The 21,943-nt window shown below is 31.0% G+C and overlaps 2 protein-coding genes across 10 annotated transcripts in view; both read right to left on the reverse strand.

Annotated features, from left to right (window-relative positions):
* Positions 1–17,709, reverse strand: part of LOC123292316 (bromodomain-containing protein 3-like) — a 29,881-nt gene extending 12,172 nt beyond the window's left edge. The window contains exons 1-12 of one of the 9 annotated variants that reach the window (XM_044872925.1): positions 17,525–17,708; positions 14,470–14,629; positions 13,650–13,706; positions 13,328–13,555; positions 10,906–11,161; positions 10,032–10,776; positions 9,504–9,663; positions 8,735–9,080; positions 8,292–8,495; positions 7,780–7,950; positions 3,176–3,295; positions 2,132–2,275 (exon numbers count right to left, since the gene is read on the reverse strand). In XM_044872925.1, coding sequence (XP_044728860.1) covers positions 2,132–2,275; positions 3,176–3,295; positions 7,780–7,950; positions 8,292–8,495; positions 8,735–9,080; positions 9,504–9,663; positions 10,032–10,776; positions 10,906–11,161; positions 13,328–13,555; positions 13,650–13,685 — 2,410 coding nt within the window. In that variant the 5' untranslated portion in view covers positions 13,686–13,706; positions 14,470–14,629; positions 17,525–17,708. Of the gene's footprint in view, positions 1–2,131; positions 2,276–3,175; positions 3,296–7,779; positions 7,951–8,291; positions 8,496–8,734; positions 9,081–9,503; positions 9,664–10,031; positions 11,162–13,327; positions 13,600–13,649; positions 13,707–14,469; positions 14,630–16,518; positions 16,546–17,524 lie in introns of those variants that run through there. The other 8 variants (XM_044872924.1, XM_044872922.1, XM_044872921.1 and 5 more) reach the window with 8 other exon arrangements.
* A 1,422-nt stretch (positions 17,710–19,131) lies between these two features.
* On the reverse strand, positions 19,132–21,041 carry LOC123292352 (ribosomal RNA small subunit methyltransferase NEP1). The gene is made up of 4 exons (XM_044872978.1): positions 20,761–21,041; positions 20,438–20,681; positions 19,482–19,615; positions 19,132–19,409 (listed from the first exon to the last, which is right to left on the reverse strand). Exons 1-4 carry the CDS (start codon positions 20,893–20,895, stop codon positions 19,218–19,220), a joined length of 705 nt encoding a protein of 234 aa, XP_044728913.1. The 5' UTR covers positions 20,896–21,041; the 3' UTR covers positions 19,132–19,217.
* Positions 21,042–21,943: the final 902 nt, after the last annotated feature.

The following is a 21,943-nucleotide window of genomic DNA, read 5'->3' on the forward strand; positions in this document are numbered from 1 at the left end:
TTGTAGATAACTTAAAAGTCCAATTTTCACATCAGAATCGTTCCATTTCGAAAACAATCCGTTACCTTTTAGTCCACGCTTGTTGTTTCATTTTTGTTAAAAGTAAGCCATTTTGATTTTTGAAAAACGCATCTTTTAAGGCTGTGCTCGTTTTGACATTAAGCAAGGCTTAATGCGTGCTTAGTGCTCTAAAAGTAATACACCATAATTATAAGTACGTCGGTTTTATCTACAAATATTTACAAGGATTTTTATTCAAGAAAAACAAGTCAATTCGGTAACTTGCCACAAAAAAACGACAGATTTAAATAATTTTCATCTATTTTGACACGACTACAAGTGATAAATATATTATTTCTATAATAATTTGTCATTTTTTAGCTTATAGTTTTTTTTTACAAATTTTTTGTTATTTTTAAATATTTTAAATCAGCACATACTATTTTAAAAATTAGAACACATTTTTTGTATTTTGTTGGCCTCTCACACACAGTCTCTCAAATTAAACCGTAAAAATTAATTTAAAAAAAATCGTAAAAATACGCGCGGCCACAACAAAAAAATATATATATGTATATATATAAATATTATACTTAAAACAAAAAAACAGATACCGTAAAAATGTTTTTTTTTTTTATATTTTTTATCGAAAATTATTTCGATTAAACCGAAACACAATTTTATAAAAATGAAAAAAACTCGATGGCACATTTAAAAAAACCGAGATATAATTAAACATATACCGCGTGATGTTCAAGGTGAAATATTACGAATTTTATATCTTAGAAATAAAAATGGAGTTTAAAAAATGTTTTTTTGTACTATGGGGGCTATTTTTTTGATTAATAGAAAAGCATCTAGGTTAGGTTAGAGTGGCTGTCCTGGGGTGGGACACACGTAGACTATTGGGTCGGTTGTGATACCGAAAAAGGATTGGCCCATGACCAGCACTATTTCATGAACCATTTGGAGCTGTTCAAGAACAGCAGGAGTGCTTTGACTTCGACGGACGTTAGGTCGGAAAGGTCGCCAAAGAGAGGTTGGCTCAAGTAAATCCAACTCATCATGGCAAGAGCTGGGCAGTGACAGAGAAAATGAGACAAAGTCTCCTCCTCTTCACCACTGTGACAGCTCCTGCAGTAGTCGTGATACACTACCAGGCCCAGACGTTAAATGGAATAGCACCTAACAAAAGGTCTAAAAAATTTATCTCAAAAAATTTATACAAACTAAAATCTATTTCATTTGGTACTGAACCCTTCAGAACGAGAGATTACGCGTAGAGAGATTCTCTCACACTTATTTGAAAACCTTTTTTTCAAGAGAGTTTCTCTCATCACCTGAGTAATGATTGTAGTACGAAAGACGATCAGCCTGAAGGGTTATAATTTCATTGATTCCCATAATAATTCCTAGGAATATTTTGTGATATAAAATTTTAGTGTAAAATGGCATAGATTTCTGTTGACATCCAAATAATCTAGAAAGTATCCCTAACATTTTTCCGAAGAGTATTTTATTACTAAGATAGAAATTCGTAACACTTGAATAGGTTACGAGCATTCGATATATGGAAGGGTTTTTCTTGATTCGAATGAAATTTTCTTATGAAAAGATAAAATGAATGGAAATCTGGTTATTTTAAATAAAAATTAAAAAAATAATATTTATGTAGAGCAATTATCGAATTGCACGTTGAACGCCTGCGCATAAACGCAGAGCGCAGACGCAAGTCACGACGTTAAAATAAAAAAAAAATGCTTTGATTTAAAAATACATAGTATTTATATATATTTTTCTTCGTAATCACACAAAATATATGATTTTTGTTTTCTAATACCGATCATTAAAAAAGAAAATGAGAAAAATTTTCCTTTTAAAAAGAAAATTAATTATAGCGAGTGTGTCCTTTTTTTTGTTTAAATTTTATAACTTAAAAATTATTTATTGCATTGTGTGCAAACGTTTTAACTTCGTTTTAAGCATTAAAAAGTAAAAGAAAAAATTGTTAATTATCACCAATTTGTTGAAAAACACAAAAAAATGTCTTTGTGTAAATCAAAACATTGGGGCCCTAGGCCATTTACTTATTAGAGAGAGGATAGGAGGAGCTTTTTTTGATTGAGCTAACCTGCTTCGCTATCACTCGAGTCTGATGAACTACTGGACATACTCGAGCTACTGGAATCTGAATCCGTGCTACTTGACGAGGAGGAAAGTCGACCTGAAGGACCGCCTCCACTGCCTGGTGCAACTTCAACCTTATTATTTTCATCTGGAAATAAATAAATACAAAATTCTACCGTTTGTTCTCTCAAATTTATGTATAGAAATTAATACAATTAATCCAGGAAAATTATAACATATTTTTGGGTAAATAAGTCACCAGGATTTATTCAGTAATGCTTCGAAAATCAAATACAATTTTATTTTCTCCCCTCCGGGCAGAAAGTGTCAACTTTCGACCCACTGCACTAAACGAAGCTGCCGTTTTTCTTATGTTTCTCAACATCAGATTAGATCACATGAAGTTGAGATTTGAGAAATTTTGTATTTTGCTCCCAAGATGTGTTGTACTTCTTATAAATTGAAGTAATTTGGTATAAAATTGACTTTTCGTTAACTGACATCCTTAAACTCGAAAGCTCATTAAGAATTTGCGATACTGACTTGAATGAAAGTCTACTTTTAAACTGAGACTCAAAAAATTTTCTGCTTTCTAAATTCCTGTCGATTCTTTTATTTTAAAAAATTTACTGGCTTTTTATTTTACTAATTTTTGCCGATTTGTGCTTATCATATTTTAGCGCATGTTATAAATAATTTCCTGGATTTAAAACTAAAATGAATCAGCCATTAACAAATGAATTTGAATAATTATTGTTCTTTTTTTTTTCAAAATGGTAAAATTTACATAAATTGTCAAAATGGCGGGCGGGTAGATGAATTTCAAGCGAACAAAATGTATAAAATTGAACCCTTAAAATACAAAATTTAGCGCCATAAAAGCAAAAAAACAAGAGACACCCAAACAGATATGATTTATATAAAATGAGGAAAAAAAATGATTCGATTTTACAAAAATAAATTTAAATAAAAGTTTTTGGTTATTTTCAGATAGTTTCACTCTACTACTTTTTTTTTTGGTGGTCTTGAAAATGTTGTGTTACCGTACCTTTTTTTGTGGTTTTTTTGACGCTGCCTAACTGGCCTGTTACGTCTTGGAGTCGCTTTTCTAACTCTTGTTTCTTTTCTGCCATCTGCTCGTCTTTTGACTTTCCCGATATTTTCTTGTCTGTGTTAGAACATACATATTGCACTTACATATAAAAAAATAAACAGCACCTTTCTGCACTAACAAAGCAATTGTACTTACAAATGGGCACTAGTTGTGCTAAAATTTATCCTCTTATGAAGCACTTAAATAGTAAAATAGTTAAAAAAATTTATATTATTTATTAAGTCACGTCAGATTAATTAGCTTGCAAAAAATAATTAAAAGTTTTTAAGAAAAATTCAAAAATTTAGCACAATTTAAAAATTTTGAAATTTTATGTTTTTTTTTTTTTTAAACGTCTTTCAAACTCTTAAAACTTACGAGAAATATTTGTGTTTTGAAAATTTTATTTAGAGAAAACCAGAAACTTATTTTTAAATGGTACTAAAATTTTTTTAAGTATTTTTTTTCCAAAAAAATAGATCAGTCATTAGAGTATAATAAAATTAGATTAGTTCTACGCCACAATCGGATACTGAGATAATTTTCCATTTTCCAAAGGAATTTGACGTAAAATTAGGTGTCCTAATACTGCAGAGTTACAGCTTTTAAATTTTCATTCTTTTAACTTTAAAACGAGACCATTTTAAAGAAAATTTTCTCTTTGTAGTTGAATCTGATATCTGTTTGTAATAGAGATTTCGGTAATATTCAAGTTTTCGAATCCATATTCGCTCAGGTTTCAACCAAATTCGAAAAAACTAATTCTAAATTGACGTTTAGGTCTACTAAGTGTTCCTCCTTTCTCGGTAACTACGGTACTTATAAATTTCGCAATGCTGGCAAAAGTCAAAAACAAGTGATTATAATCCTAAATTTTAATCGAATCGATTCTGTCTAGTTGAGAGCCTTCGTGCACGATTTTTCAAAATAAAATTCCTTTTTTTCCATAAGTTTTATAGATTTATGGCTTCACGCTTCAAGCAAAACGCGTCTAGCAACGAGCGGTTATAAATCGATCCAGAATACGTCAGGTTGCTTCGATAAGAACACGGGGATTGAGGGTACTCCCATATATTAACAATATCTCACTTTGACTGAAGGCGAAACGTCGTCTGTCGTTTATCCTAGATTCTTAGTTACCTATTGTGTTGTTTTCAATGAGCCGTAATAAGTTGGATTGACTGTCACATCCAAATTTTCGATTGTGTAGAATCCGTTAAGTTACCGTATCAAAAAGGTAAAACCTGAACTATTAAGGCGCGGTTATTTTTCTCAGTACTCTAGTTTCAAGGCAAAAGTGACCTATCTCTGAATTAAAATCATGAAATACGACAATCTTTAAGACGTTACTGCCATTTCAATTCAATCGAAAGAAATCCGAAATTGGGATAATATCGTTTGAAAATTATCTGATTAAATAATCAGTGCCTGATCGTACCGCATAAAATACGTCTAATGACTGGTCTAAAAAAAATTTAAAAAACTAAATAAGACAGTTACAACTAACATAAAAGCGTTCAAAAGTTTAAATTGTTCCAATTTTTCTTTGAATGTAATTTTTTTTGTTTGGAAATATCGAATTTCAAAATTTGTTATAACGAATCCACAACTGCACTATAATTTGATTTATTAAAAAATTGTTTTGCTATATTTTCGCTCAAAAGTTATTTTGACAATTTGAAGTAGTGCAGAAAAAATGCTGTCAGATTTTATTCATATTTTATTTTAAAAAATTAAAATGAAAAAAAATAAATTAAACACATGCGTGGTAACTAAATTATCTTATAAATGCTAAGTAAGAAAATAAATACCAAATAATAAATAAATAAATAAATAAATAAATAAACAAAAAAAATGATTAGACATGAACACAACCTCCACCGTTTACAATAATTTGAACCAATACATCTCCCAAAAATTAAAACCAAATATAAATTGATAGATCATGCTTTAAAAGAAAATCCATTTTGATTTTCAATGATGGTATCAATTTTTTTATACAGAAAATTCCTTACGTTCTTAATTGATTTCTAAAACTCTATAACACTCAATTTTGAAGGAGGGGGATTTCTAAATATCTATTTTTTACGCATTCAAAACTTGGGAGAGCGGGGTTGAGATCAAAACAAATGAATTATATTATTTCCACAGCTATTTCCACAGCTTCCACAGCCATTCAACCGTGTTTGCCTGAAACTCACTTGAGCACAGTTGAGAAATGTGGTAGGACTCTTGACAGGGCACTGTCGGTTGAAGTACCACCTTCATAACATTGGGTTCTCTGATGATCTCACATATAGGGCCTGTATGCAGGACGATGTAACCTCAGGACATGTTTTATGCACCTGCAAAAACCTGCAGGTGTCAAATTTAAAATGTTTCAGTTCGACACCTTGGATACATCAATCCTGAGAGAAATCCCGGGGGAGAAACTGCAAGCTTTCTACGTGGCGTCTAGCCTTGACAGCATACTATAGCTTTATCTAAAGGCACAGAGGCCTCTTGGTCTAGGAGCTAGGGCCCCATTTGCGGTCCTTAGATGAAGAAATCTCTTATGTATTATTATTCTTAATAATAACATACACTGTTACTTTCTTCTAAAACGGAAAATTTTTGTTTTTGAGTATTAATTTTCGAAAGACATATTCAATTCATAGCGCCTTAAAAAACCACAATAATTTCTTCTTAATTTTGATTTAACATGCACAGATATTGCAATGAAAATTAGCATAGAAAATGTATGAATAATGTGAGCGAGCGCAAACGTTTATATTTTTTCGTAGTTTTACGAGCGCCCATTATTTTTATAGCAGTTGAAACTATAATTTTAATTTAGTTGTAAGCAGAAAATCACTATTAGTCGTATCAATGAATGTTTTTAATCGGGAGTCCTCAATTCTTTTTCTATATTATTTAAAATCAGAAACATTTCAGATGGGGGAAATAATCTGGAGAGGGAATAGGTAATGTCGCTACTGATATATCGACACACATTGATTGAGATTGAGACTTAGTCCAACTTCATATAAAAAAAATCAAGCCTTTGATCCAAAATTGCACTGGCGCTCGTACATCCTTAAACATGATATAGCACTAATATCTTTTTCTACAAGTGTTATTAAATAACCAATCATAAACTTTTTGTTAATTCAAATATGATTTTTGTCTCCCAAAATGAGACCCAATTTGATGTAACGATTATGATAACACTCAAAAATGTTGCATATGGTACATTAGTTACATTACTATAAAATCGTAAAGAAATCTGTGCTTTAGTAAGACTCAATTTTCCCCCATAGAACCCTTCTCTGAATTACAAGACCTAAAATCCTTTTATCAGTAAACGACCCAATTAGATTTGGGATGAGTTTCGTTAAAAGCACGAAAAGACGCTTGCCAATTTCTCAAATACTGGAAAATTTATCGAAAAAATATGAAATCGTATGGTAAGCAATATGTATGAAAAAGCTTGGAAAATTTTTCATTTTTTATGTAAAGTGTAATTAAAAACGTAAAGATTTTTCCCATTAAATAAATATGAAAATTTGTTAATTAAGAAAAAGAAAAAAGCGAAATGGAGAACTATTTTAAGCTAAAATTTTGTATAATTAAAAAATTATTTATTATAATATATTCAAAAAAATTTTCCTTCAAATGTAATCGAATTCCGTTGGGTCGAAGGCAGTGAACAAAATATTTAAAAGCTCAAATTTTAATAATAAAATATTTTTAGGGCGTATTTGATCACTTAAAGCGAAACAAATGCGTTTTTTTAACAGTCCAAATCTTTTCGGAATTAGAATAAAGTTCCAAATTACAAATACGCGTGTCTGCAATAAAGGTATCGGAAATTTATTTGATTTCCTTGTAATACTTGAAATCCTAGAAAAATTAATTTTCCAGTGAAACAGATCTGTCTTTTTGGGAAGCAAGATACATGAGTATTAGGAGTTGCCTATGTTTCTCTGAGCTTCTGGACAAACGAACAGACAATTTTGCTGAGAACAACTCCAGCGGAGAAGCTGTGGGCTTTATGCGTGGCGTCTGGCCTCGGCAGAATTCCATAGCTCATTTGCTTAAAATAGCACCTCTTACCCGGAGACGTCTCGCCTTCGGAGGTCAGGTTTTTCTTAAAGAGAGCTTAGAGGACTGGTTGATCTTCGATCAATTTGCGGTAGGCTAAACCATGAAATGTGTTTAATTTTTCAAAATTAATAGTTCTCCATTTAGAAAATAAAAAATTGCTACTAAAAAAAAATAGAAAAAAAATAAAGACACCGAAAAAATTTCTTTAAAAAATAATAATTTTGTAATAAACATGACACCATCAACTCTACCATGCTAAAAAAATATATACGTATATAGTTCCAATTACATACGTCAGATAGCACTCCCATAGATATTTCAGTATTAAAATTTTTATTTTTAATTTAAAAGTTACTATAGAAATGTTACTATTTTAAAAATTTTTATAAATATTTGATCGTATATATTATGGAAGTGCTAATAATCGGTGGATTGTTGTATTCCGCCGTTGGACGTTAAGTAACGGAACTTACAGTAAGGCTTACGTGGCTTTTTTCGAAGACATGATGCTACGTAGCTTTCAAGCTCACGTAGTGTAGATGGTTTTAATGTCTCGAAATCGATTTCAATTTCATCAGGATTTGAATCACGCAATGAAGGTTCTCGAGATTGAATTATGTGTACGACTCGTCCTAATTTGTCACCTGTAATATAAAATAATCGACGATTAAAATTTATCCTGAAATATAGACTCTTGTGATTCCCAAGGGAATAGAATTAACATAGAAAAAAAATCATGATTACAAGCAATTCAAATCGTCTTCAATCTTTTTGAGGAGAAAATAAAGGAAATTGAATCAGTTCTAAGGAATATTGAACATATTCAAACACACCCACGATGTGATTGTTTTACGCTTAAAGTTACAAACATGTCGAATCTTTCTGAATGAGATTACTTTGCAACTAACATGAACTTTAAAACAATCGAATCGTGTCCATGTTTGAAGTTGTAAACTAAAAATAAATTTTACAAAATATAACTCACCAGGTAATTTATTAATATCCAGTGATAGTTGTCTTTTTTCATCGTAAGACATAGGTTTTGCGTTATCTTCATCTTCTGAATCAAACGCCAAATTAGGTGCATTTGCAGTTGATTTTTTCTTTCCTCTAGGTGCATTTGAATTGGTTTTCGGTCTTTTCGGTGCAGAAGCTGCTGGACCCGTTGCTGCTTTTGGTCCGCGAACTCCTTTATAATCGAAAAAAAGGATGGTTATAAATACGGTTAGGCGTAGTATTATTTACACTAAGTCTTTGTCAAGATCTTGTGGTCGGGGATTTCTTTTTCGAGGGGGTTTTAATTTTACGGTAAGTTTAAAATTGATGAATAAGATGCTCCACGACCTTGAAAACCGCTCCGCAAATTTTTATTTGCTTTGAAATAATTGCCAAAAACTGTGCCTATTTTAAAAAGAATAGAATTTTTACCTTTACTTTTAGGTGCCTTCGCTGTAGGTGGTAAATGGGGTGGATGTGCCGGTGTATGATGTAAAGCGGATGCTAATGATTTGCTTGCTGGTGGTGTTGCATGATGTAAGTCTGGTAACCTAACATCTCCAGCACCCATAGCCACACTTGCGATACTAGCACCCACACTGTCTGTTACGACTGAATTGTTTTTACTGCCAACATTATGGCTACCTTTACCAGATAGGCCACTACCACTAACCGTTGGTTTTTTCATTTTTTCTTTTTCTTTCTGTTTTTTCTTTGCTTTCTTTTTACTACTACTTTCTTCAACTAACTTTCTCATTCTTTCTTGCATTGCTAAAAGCTAAATAAATCGAAAACCAAAATATTAATTGAAAATCAATTATTATTGCTAAATTTTGAATAGATTATAAAGAGAGCATGTGACATTAAAAGTGCGTAGAGGAACCCAAAAGGGGATTTGAGGAGTAATTTGAGCGTCAGATAAACATATGGAGGATTCCATGGACCTTCTTAAGTACCTCCACCAAACACTAGTTCTTAATATAAGGACGCGTGCGTAGGGGACGATCAAATTAGTAAAAAAAATCGAATGAATTAACTAGAGCGCGCCAGATTAAGATATGATTAGCTAATTACATGCTAAAAAATGTACATTTCAATAAAAAAACTTTCAAGTTCTTTCACAGACATTTTTCCACAAACGAATTTCTACAAAACATGAAATCTTGAAAAGAAAAGGGTTAAAAAAATTATAAAAACTTACCTCTTGTTCTAATATTTTAAGTTGATTGTTTCGTTCTTCTTCAGCTGAATCATCTGAATCACTAGATGATTCTGAACTGGAACCAGAAGAACTGGAATCTGATTTAGCCATAATACGTTGTGTCTGTGTTGGTGGAGGTTCGTCAGGTATTTTTGCATATCTAAAACAAAGAATTAAGGAAGTTAGAATCGTATAAAATTGAATTTTTTATTAATGGAAGCTAGAGCTGGGAGTTTTTGGTCCAATGATCCAAGAAAAACCGGAAAAATTTAAGCGAATTTTAATAGATTTTTTTAATTTTACTCTTCAAAACTTTCCATTACTTGTTTTTTATTTTACTTCCTAGTAAACGTTAGTTTTATATACTTTGGTACGGAATACTAAAAATATTTCATGTTTTAAAAAATAAAAAAGTGTAATAATTTGAATTAAAATTTAAATAATTTTAAAATTTTAATAAATTTTAATGGATTGTAGGTCATATTAAATATAAATTTAAGTAATTGAAGCATAAAATTGAGGACTTACCTCATTTCAAAAACATCTTGTAGTTTTCTGGCCATAGCAACCACATCATGATCAGGAGGATTATATTTATAACAATTAGTAAATATCAGTCTAACATCGGCAGCGAATTCGTTTGCTGTTCTATACTCTCTATTATCCATTTTCTGTTTGACGGTACCTAAATCCATAGGTTTTTTAATAATTTCATGATAGTCATGTAAACCAAGTAATTCGGCGTCAACCGGCTTATAAAATGGCCACGCATAGCCTGAATGTTTTTTCGAGAATAATTCTTTTAATATTTCATTACATGATTTCAGTGCATCCGAGAGTTTTTCTTTTGGTTTCGGTTGACCATGTTGTGGAGGTGTTGGTGTTATGTTTGCCATTATCGGTACAGGTTGATGATAAGGCAACAGACCATCTTGTTCCTGTCTTGATGGTTTTTTTATTTGTCGACCAGATTCACGTCTCGTTGATATTTTCGCTGATTTGGATTCCATCATTGGATAATGTGTTTCTAAAGGTGTCGCTGTTGGTGTAGTTGTGTCCGCCTTTCTTTTCACCCCTTTTTTCACTTTGACTGGCTGTGTTTGTAAGACCGTTGTCGGAAGCGCTGTACCATCCAACGGGTTGCTTATCGTTTGTGTGACATGGTAAGTATTCGACGGCATCTGCTGAGGTAGACTACTATGAGTGGCACTTGCAGCCGGCGCTATTGTTGTCGTTGCCGTGCTGCCCGGAACTGTTGCAGGAGCTGCCGAACCTAAAGGTAAACTTGTACGTTCAGTAGAACTGGCTACAGGAGTAGAAACAGTAGATGAAACGGATGCTGTAGGTCGACCCCGATTAGCACCAATACCGGGTAAACTACCTCCTACCCGACCTTTCTTACCCTTGCCGCCTTTAGGCGGAGGTGGATCCAATTCAACTTCGTCTTTTGGCATCATCGCCACTTTTGTAAGAAACAGCTTTTCTAATGTTTGCGCCATGACAACCACATCTTCTCCAGGTTTATTGTACACATAACAATTCGTGAACATTGTATTGAAGTCTTGTATACATTCTTTGCCGGACCAATAATAGTTGTTGTCTAATCTCTTCTTGATGGTTCCCAAATCCATGGGTTGTTTGATAATTTTATGATAGTCCTAGGACATTTATTGTTTATTTTATTTACGAATATCAACATCCTTTTTAAATCAAATTTATTTATAATTAATTAATTATAGATATATAAATGTTTACATATTATTATAATTATAAATATCAAATTATTGTAATTCGAGTCAGGAATTTTAATTTTATACAATATTTTGTTATTTGTTCATTTAAAATTATTTCTAGGTAACAAAACGGATATTCAAACCGTCAATATTCATTATCAAATCCATAAATGTCTATATTCAACCCAGATTGCTTACTTCAAAATAAACATTGCTATAGAAAATTTTTTATTGCGGAATTTGATAAAACTCAGTTTATAAGGTAAGTTTGACTCAAAAAATTCAAAAATCGGATTCATTTGACTATTTGGCGAATAGTTTGTGAAAAAAACCATACCCCGGATCGATTTTTGAAGTTAACTCGAAAACTATCCGTCTAAGCGTTAAATAAACCCGATTTTAACATTTTTTGGGTTAAAACTACTTAATATACTGAGTTTTATTGAAATTGGAAACAATAAATGTTTTTCGATTTTTTGCAATTTTCTGAAGGGGTACCCCTTAGAAAAAAGTCGAAAAATCGAAAAAAAAATTTATTGCGGAATTTGATAAAACTCAGTTTATAAAGTAAGTTTGACCCAAAAAATTCAAAAATCGGGTTCATTTTACTATTGGGCGAATAGTTTGTGAGAAAAACCATACCCCTGATCGATTTTTGAAGTTAACTCGAAAACTATCCGTCTAAGCGTTAAATAAACCCGATTTTAACATTTTTTGGGTTAAAAGTACCTAATATACTGAGTTTTATTGAAATTGGAAACAATAAATATTTTTCGATTTTTTGCAATTTTCTTAAGGGGTACCCCTTAGAAAAAAGTCGAAAAATCGGAAAAAAAATTTTTATTGCGGAATTTGATAAAACTCAGTTTATAAGGTAAGTTTGACCCAAAAAATTCAAAAATCGGGTTCATTTGACTATTGGGCGAATAGCTTGCGAGAAAAACCATACCCCTGATCGATTTTTGAAGTTAACTCGAAAACTATCCGTCTAAGCGTTAAATAAACCCGATTTTAACATTTTTTGGGTTAAAAGTACCTAATATACTGAGTTTTATTGAAATTGGAAACAATAAATATTTTTCGATTTTTTGCAATTTTCTTAAGGGGTGCCCCTTAGAAAAAAGTCGAAAAAAAAAAAAAATATTTATTGTGGAATTTGATAAAACTCAGTTTATAAGGTAAGTTTGACCCAAAAAATTCAAAAATCGGGTTCATTTGACTATTGGGCGAATAGCTTGCGAGAAAAACCATACCCCGGATCGATTTTTGAAGTTAACCCGAAAACTATCCGTCTAAGCGTTAAATAAACCCGATTTTAACATTTTTTGGGTTAAAATTACCTAATATACTGAGTTTTATTGAAATTGGAAACAATAAATATTTTTCGATTTTTTGCAATTTTCTTAAGGGGTACCCCTTAGAAAAAAGTCGAAAAATCGGAAAAAAAATTTTTATTGCGGAATTTGATAAAACTCAGTTTATAAGGTAAGTTTGACCCAAAAAATTCAAAAATCGGGTTCATTTGATTATTGGGCGAATAGTTTTTGAGAAAAATGATACCCTATAAGGGAGTTTTAACATTACAAAAAAAAAAAAAAAAAAAAGTGAAAATCTACCTTCTTACCTAACTTACCTTCACGGGTAAACCGTGCTGTTTATGAAAAAATATTTCATACAAGTTTTTTACTTTATTTTAAGATTTAATTGACCTATGATGCTCATTTAAGAACTCAAACTCACTTTTTATGTCCTGAACACGTTGACAGACTAGCGGACAGCCAGATATGAACTTATTAAGTGATTTAATGAACTAATAGCAAAATTTTGTTCGTATCATCAATATTTCTAATTACAAACTTGAGACTAAAATTAGTATACGCTGATATATATTTCATATATACAGGGTATAAACATTTCAAGTCGATATCACATTTCCACTTTAGAAATGAATCATTTTGAAATTGATCAAAAATTCTTATTTCGTCGTAATGTCTCAATGTTTGGAAAAAATAGCGAAAATTCTTTGAAGAATTGTTAGCAATCTATGTAAAGTATAAATATCAATGTTTTATATAAAAAGAAAAAACTTACCGGTAAATTAAGTCTTTTTGCATCCACAGGTTGCTGAAAAGGCCAAGCAAACTGATGTTTCCACACAGCCTTAAGAACATTTTTTTGTAGGAATTGTAACTGATTTGTTACACGACCTGGTCTGTCTGGTGCAGGTGTCACCATTGGTTGAACAACCCCGTTAACGGGCTCCACCGGTGGATCCATTCTCGGTGGAGGTTCTTTAGTTTCCGATTTACCGGTTACCGCCTATTTTATATGTTCCTCAATATAAATTATCTAAACTTAAATAGCTAAAATGCATTTTTAGCATAAATGTGTAATTTTAAAAAAGAAAATTTACCGTATTATTTTGCGAAATTGTTTCTACTTGCTGCATTCTTTTTTGAGACTGTCGCTTCTGTGAGCAAAAAAAAAAATATATTATTAAAAAATATACCATCATTGACTTTTTTCTTTATTCCGTAATAATCTCAAAACAGCAAAATATTCGAATATCCATATATTTTCTAGCGTGATTACGAAAACAAAGGATTGTGAACATCTGGAGAATGAAGGTGATTAGATCATGAAAGTGAGCCTCGCTTTTTTCAAAAATAAAATTATATGACGTTAAACTGACCAAAAATAAAAAAGGCGCACAAACTCCATTGTTTTGTCAATCCTCTTCAGTAGCATTAAGGCCTAAACAAGTTATGAAGTTTTTATTGGCATGCCAAAGACAGGATCAAAAAATTCCATGGAGTTTTTTCACCACAGTGATTATTGATATTCCAACGTCCATAAGATTCAGATTGTGCGCATCTTAACACGTTTTATCTCATCGTACGACAAAAATAGTAGGAATCATTTTTGAACATAATCACATTTTCTTGAAACTTTTTTTCTGTATAATGCATAGATTTTTATTTATATCGCTAAAAACCTATGCATAATACAGAAAAAAAGCTTGCGCCTCTTCACCTGCCTACTAGGTTATACGTTCGGGGGAATACCCTTGAATATATTACAGCAAGAATAAGTTTGTAAATTGCATTATAAACCTACTTTTTTTGCTCTGGCTATTGAGGTTTAAAATATGCGCATCTCTGGATCGTCTTCTAAAGTAATTTTTGAAATATTTATCTGTTTCGAGATTAAAACCATTTTCTTGGTACACTTACTGCTTAAATATATACATAAAACAACAGTAACTCAATGCAAGACAGTCAGCTGATTTGTAAGTCAGGAAATAACGTTGAACGTGGGCTTTTCATACCCTGATAGTGCTCACGAAACATACTATCAGCGGAACAAGTTACCGCAAACACATTCTGCATATACCTAAAGATAAAAATTTCAAAATACTTAAATTTTATCCTAAAATAATCGATCTTATCAAATTTAATTCGTTGAATTTGGTCCGAACAAATCAAGTAAAAAACTCTAATTTCAGTGATATTCGATCCTATTATGACGAACATTAAAATATTGAATTTCGTAATTATTGATAAGGATGGTTACAACGCTTATCGCTGTGTGTTATTGCACGGCGGTAAATTTAATTTGTCGGATACGTTGCGGATTCTCAACAAATGTATTACATACAGTTTTTGTAATTTTTCGAAAATCGATTAAAAAACTCGGTACAAGCGACATCTTATACTTACCCGTACCGTTTGCGACTTAAAACTTGCGGTAAATCTTTAATTATCTCACTTTAGAAAAATTGATGAACGCAATGATTAAAAAATCCACTGACTAGTGCTAATTTAACCCCATAAAGGCATAGCCAACCCGTGGATCAAAGGGCGTACACCATTAAAGGTGGAATCGAATTAGTACCAGTCTGCGGGTTTTTTTTGGCCTTTGCATTCACAAACTTTTTGTAAAAGTGAGATAGCCAACATTTCCCACACTACTTGGAATCCGTTGATTTTCAATTTTTTTCTGAACCAATCATTTTCTTATTATAATTATGGCGATATGTCATAATAATTTTCGTGAAAAACTAATCGAAAATGATAAGTAAAAGAAACTAATACTGTAGTAAGTAATTTCGTAAAAATTAAGTTCTTGGCGGGCTAAGTAAGCCTAATGAAATATAGCGGGTTATCTCGGATTTCCGGGAATTGCCTCTTAGAAAAACTTTTTGGGTAACAAACCCTTTGAAATTCAGATTTTATCCGAAAAGTTTGACACAAATTGCAATATGATTAAGTTAAGGCGTCCTAAGCTCCGTCATTACCCGGATCGTCAACACCGTTTTCCTTTCAACAATTACGTAATTTAACATACTAATGGTAGCCAAACTTGTATGTAATAAACGACTGGTAATTTTATATCTGAATCGTCCAAAATTGAACACTACTACAAAACTCCTGAAACATTTTACCTTCTAAAAATATTACCATAAATTGTCGAATCGGAAAATTTGTCTATTGATAGCCGTTCAAAACGAAAATCAAGTTTTCCATTTGATTTGTGTTGGATTCCAATGTTTGGGTGACATATTTTTATAGGCTTTGGATCTTTTAAGCCGAGATTCCACTAAATCGAACGGAGCGATATAATATGATGTGAAATATATGTTTGTAAATTAAGGCGCTTACACCCTAGCAGAATCTCAGCTTAAGATCCGAGCCTCTAAAATTGTTAGTAATTCAGACGATTTTTTATACAAATTCGAGCCTCAAAAACTAAATGATTTTCGTATTAAGAAATTATTATACTTTTTTCGCGATTTTTCATTAAATGAATTAATTTTAAGAGTTTAACTTCTAAAATATCGAGATAAGCGAAAATAATATTGATTTTAGTTTAAAACTTGGCAACCAATTGGTAAATTCCATAAAACTGTATAAAAAAACGTCTGTAGTCCCCTGAAATAAATGATTCAATACCCTTTTTTCTAACTACCCATAAAGATAAAATATGAAAACTTAAGATTATGGAAATGAAAGTCTTGGACAAATTATGCAGTCACATCGCATGGCAAAAATTGTTAAAATTGTTTTGAGTACATTTTAAAGGGGCCCTTTTTAAATCGAAATTGTTCATATAACGCGATTAGATAATTTTTGCGATGCGATGCAATCTCACAAACCATCAAGAATTTATTTACATTACGTGTCCCTAACTTTTGTAATACCTTGTATTACAAACTTATCAAAAAAATATGCATATTTTTTTTTTTTTTTCAAAATTAAAATAAAATATTTTTAATAACTCACACAACTTAAAATTAATAAAACAGTTTATCGAAAACTTTTTTGGTAAACACTAAATTAACAACTTTTCACACCCGTACTGAAAATATTGATGAAATTTCCAGTACGAAAAGGTTAACAAACAGATCTCATGTCAACAAGAAAATAAAAAAAAAACAATATTCAAGTAAAATTTTTACTTAGAAAAACCTTAATTTTACATATAAAAAAAAATCAGTTTTCACAAGTTCTTTTTGCACAAATTTAATATTTTTAGGAACATTGATGCATGAAAGTCTGCGCTTTGTTTTAAATTGACACAATATTAAAATATCTTCTTCACAGATTTAATGGCGTAAACGTTGTAAAAACAAAAGGTATAAAAATTAATTTTTAAATTTTTTTAATATCTGAAATCAATACAAAAAACTGAACTTTAAAAATCACATATTCAATTCACACTTTTAAAATGGTTGATTTTGATTATAAATTCGGGGAATGGGAGTACTTTCGTATACTAATTGAAGCTATGAAAAAAAACAAAATAGAACAAAAACACTAAAAACAAACTTTAACACTTTATTTCTATGAAAAACGTCATTTTTCCTACAATTTAGTATGAAAATTATTACAAACAAAATAGATTCCACAAGATTTCACAATTAATGAAATGCTCACAAATTGAGACCTTGGGGAATGGGTAGTTTAGTTTATATATTATTAGCGATGCAACGGTCAACTTGAAACAGAAGCTAGACTCTTGTGAACGCGGGAAAACTTAGCAAACCTCTCAAACTATACATAAAAATAGCTCAATTCGTATAAAAATTGACTCAAATACAACACATAAATTTGTAAATGAAAGCAAATATTGAATTTTCTGCTAGCTTTCATACAACATGGCGGTTTTACAATCTTAGACGAGATGCAACATTTTGACATTTTTTTTACAATCAAACAGACTCTCATGCAGTCAATGTATATAATTTTCAAGTAATTTATGCTCCCAAAAATTTGAGAGACACATTACCTGTGATTTTTGAGTAGAAATCCGCATGAGAAACGTAAAAAACACGGGAGCAACACTGCACACAGCACTTATGTGAGACTGGCTTGCTAAGCTTGGTCAAGGTACCACGATGGCCGACCTGTGCGCTATCATACAAATTAATTCTGTCTTATAATTATTATTTAAACATTGTCTTTCATTATTTTTGTAGTAAATATCATTAAAATTTCATCTGTGATTGATTTATTTTAATTAAAATTTTATAAATGTCCTGTGATGTATTTTATAATTACAGATTTTATTTTTATTCGTTTACTATTTATCAAGTTCATTTACACATAAATGGCGACTGTTTGGTCATCCTCTATGACTAACTCATCGATCAATAGAAAGTGGTAGTTTTAAAATTATATAAAATTCATCGAAAAATATATTAAATCCATTGTAATTCATTTTAAAATTGTTAAAATCATTTTAAAAATGCTTTTTGTGTTTTATTTATAATATTTTAAGCCAAACTAAAATTATTATATTTACGAGTCAAATCAGTGTCTACATTCATTATTTATAAATTTACTGTTTTTCAATATTTATCATTGTTAGTTTTTTGAATCAATTTTAAAAATGCTTTTCATTTGAAAATTACTTCAATTTAGGATAATTTTTTTATTAATAATTGATTGAATTCAATTTTTTAAAATAATGCTGATTTTAGATTATAAGCGCCATCTAATCAATGTTCAAGATGGATTGTTCTAGAAAAATTTTTTGTAAAATTTGGTAGCATTTTTTAATGCAAAAGTGTTCAGTTTTTTTTTGGAAATTCCCTACCAGTTAATTTAAATTAAGAATTTTAATTAGCGAAAATTTGTTTTGTTTTGTATTATAAAAATCAGCTTGTCTTTTGGCGCCAAATTTAAATATGGAATTGCATTACTTAAAAATTATATAGAAGTATATAAACTCGAAAGTTAATATCCCCTTAATTGGTGTATTCTCAAGTTTCATATCACATTTTATTTAAGAAACACCGCATTTCCTTTAAGATTTTAACGAGATTATTTTATATTATCAAAGAATTTGAAATTTTATCAGCCCAAACTTTGTATATTTGGAGTATAACATATTGCCCGCGTCTGGATATAAAAGAACAGATTAAAAATTCTTATTAGAGGAAAGATGATAACCCGAATATTTATAATTATATATTTTTTGGGGGTTTACAAAAGACGGAAAATGAATCCTTGAAACTAACTATAGCGAAGGTGAAGCTGCGATGAGCTTGAATTAAGAATTCGCAAGAATTGACAATCTAATTTTTGAAATACGCAGCCTTACCCCATTAGCCAGAGTAAAAAAGTAGGTTCATAATGTAATTTAATGCAGAATTTTTTTGTTGGAATATATTCAGGGATATCCTGCAAATGCAAATCCAAGTTGGCGGGGCAAGGGGGCACAAGTTTCAGTCGTTTTTATAACTTTTTTCTGTTTAATGACAATAATAATATTGCAGAAAGTTTGGGGAGCTAAATCGAAGAAAGAAGAAGATAAATCAGTAGTGTTACGAATAATTTACTTTTGGATCCAATCAAAATAATGCTTTAAACAAAAACTAATTTTCATGAAAATACCTATTTACAGTTTAATTTATTTTATCAGATAAATACAACATTTCGAGTTTCTAAAAAATACATTTTACAAAAATTATATTAACCTATAGAACTCCCCATGCTTCCTCAAAAGCCGAACACAATTTCGAACATGTTAATGCCCCTGAAAGGGGATAATTACTGATTGAAACATTATCTTCTGTGTAATCAACATTGATTTGTCCATGAGCGAATGCACCAATTACAATTGCAATTGGACTCTCAGAATCTGGAACTAATTCAGATGGTTTTTTTACCTGCAATTGAAAAGATAAGAAAATTTAAACGTTTGAGTTTTGAACGGAACTGATGAGATGATTATGACAAACCTTTGTGGATGAATAACTCATTCCAAGTTTTGATATTCCAACTGGCAAATGACTGGTTATTGGATTTTTAATAACTTTCAATAATTTTAAGTTTCCATCGTTAGCTCGTACCGAAAATTTATGAAGTAATTGTACTGTAAAAGATTGATAAATGTAGAGAACGTAAAGAGAGAAGATAAGAGGGGTACTGCAACTGGGTCCCTAGCAACTAGACCAAGAAATCCTTTCCGGATAAATATGTCTTATTAGAGTGATACCCACCCGCTTCGCTGGGTTTAAAAGTAAAGATTGCTCTCGCTTATCCCCTTTCTATAACACTCGAAATAATGATTACACAGGTAAAATATATGTATTGTTTTCTATTTTTTTAAATGTATAATAGTCGTAATTATTCATTGAGTATATCAGAAAAGATGGCTGTGGAATATTTTATATTGACTATTTTTATAGAAATCTGTAATTTATGGTAATGTCAAATGACTACTTTCTACAGAAAACTGTAATTTATGGTAATGTCAAATGACTACTTTTACAGAAATCTGTAATTTATGGTAATGTCAAATTAAATTAATTTTTTTTTATTAATACATCTTTATAAATTATATCTCATGTGTTATTCTGATATATCAGCTATATTGCTGTACAGTTTCATTAAAAACCATTCGCCAGTTTTAGCGTGAAAGCGTGACAAACAAACATTCTTACTTTCGCATTTATAATATATAGAGATTTTAAGCAGATGAAGCTATAGGATTTTGTCGAGGCCAGACGCCATGTAGAAAGTACAAAGCTTCTCCGTCGAGATTGATGCCAAGATTTATGGATCAAAGATTTCGCATCCAATCATTAAAACCTGACAAACTTAAATTTCCCTAATTTCAATAATAATTCGGGATATGTCATATATTTCGACTTTCTCGGTTTGTGACCACTCTAAACAATAAAAAAAAACATACCCATAAGTCCAGCGAATCGTTTAAAAGTCCGAGGTATTCGAGTTTGTGGATTAATTTCAATTAAAACATTATTTTGTGTATGTACGTAAACTTGAAGAAATCCAGCCCTGTTGAGTGGACTATCCAATAACATTAACAAACATTGATGTGTAATATCTGGTCGACAGGACTTTGTATCCCGATTTTGTTTCCTTAAAATATGGGCATGATCATCACAATTTAATAGTTCAAAATTATTTCCAACCTAAAAATAGATAATTTTTTTTAAAATATAATAACAACGTAGCATAAATTCGAATAAGATGAATATTAAAAGAATATACCTTAACACTTTCTAACTGAGCCCCTTCTAAAATTACAATTAAACGTTTTTCATTAAATTTTTCGTGTACAGGCACTAAATGTTTTGGTGTTGGATCATATTCATCTTCTAAGGGTAATTTTCTCTTTTTTCCCATTATTTATGTTATATTTTCTATTATTTTTAACTATATTTAGAATACAATTACAAATTGTTATTAAATTCTGTTTTGATTTTAAAACACGTGTTATGACTGATAAACTTTATGTATGTGACATGAAGGTTATAGAACAGGAGAAAGATCGCTATGTACCATGAAGGTTATAGAACAGGAGAAAGATCGCTATGTACTAAAGCATTAGCGTACCTGCCCCTAAAAAATTTGTAGAATTTATAATTCATTTTTAAGCCACCAGCCGCGCTGTCATCAAGAAGTAGTATCTGTGAAGTTAGCTGTTGTTGTAAGCATAATGTACAAATGGATATATCATTTGAAATTAGCGCACAACAACTACGTATTGATCGCAGCGCCTCACTTATTTTATCCATATTTCGGGGACAATATTTTCTATAGCGATCGTTCTCCTGCCTATATGCTTCATGGTATTTTACTATGACTTGTGGAGTGGAGCACAAGTCATAGTATTTTACTATGACTTGTGGAGTGGAGCACAAGTCATAGTATTTTACTATGACTTGTGGTATGGAGCACAAGTCATAGTATTTTACTATGACTTGTGGAGTGGAGCACAAGTCATAGTATTTTACTATGACTTGTGGAGTGGAGCACAAGTCATAGTATTTTACTATGACTTGTGGAGTGGAGCACAAGTCATAGTATTTTACTATGACTTGTGGTATGGAGCACAAGTCATAGTATTTTACTATGACTTGTGGAGTGGAGCACAAGTCATAGTATTTTACTATGACTTGTGGAGTGGAGCACAAGTCATAGTATTTTACTATGACTTGTGGTATGGAGCACAAGTCATAGTATTTTACTATGACTTGTGGAGTGGAGCACAAGTCATAGTATTTTACTATGACTTGTGGTATGGAGCACAAGTCATAGTAATTTACTATGACTTGTGGAGTGGAGCACAAGTTATAGTATTTTACTATGACTTGTGGAGTGGAGCACAAGTCATAGTATTTTACTATGACTTATGGAGTGGAGCACAAAACATAGTATTTTACTATGACTT

The sequence above is a fragment of the Chrysoperla carnea genome, chromosome 2 (assembly GCF_905475395.1).
Source record: "Chrysoperla carnea chromosome 2, inChrCarn1.1, whole genome shotgun sequence".
NCBI lineage: Eukaryota > Metazoa > Arthropoda > Insecta > Neuroptera > Chrysopidae > Chrysoperla > Chrysoperla carnea.

Coding starts and splice junctions, on each gene's coding strand:
- LOC123292352 (XM_044872978.1), bottom strand. CDS start 20,895: ATGGGAAAAAAGAGAAAATTACCCTTAGAAGATGAATATGATCCAACA. Junction 20,682..20,760: donor CTCAGTTAGAAAGTGTTAAG/GTATATTCTTTT, acceptor ATCTATTTTTAG/GTTGGAAATAATTTTGAACT. Junction 19,616..20,437: donor ACGATTCGCTGGACTTATGG/GTATGTTTTTTT, acceptor AATCTTTTACAG/TACAATTACTTCATAAATTT.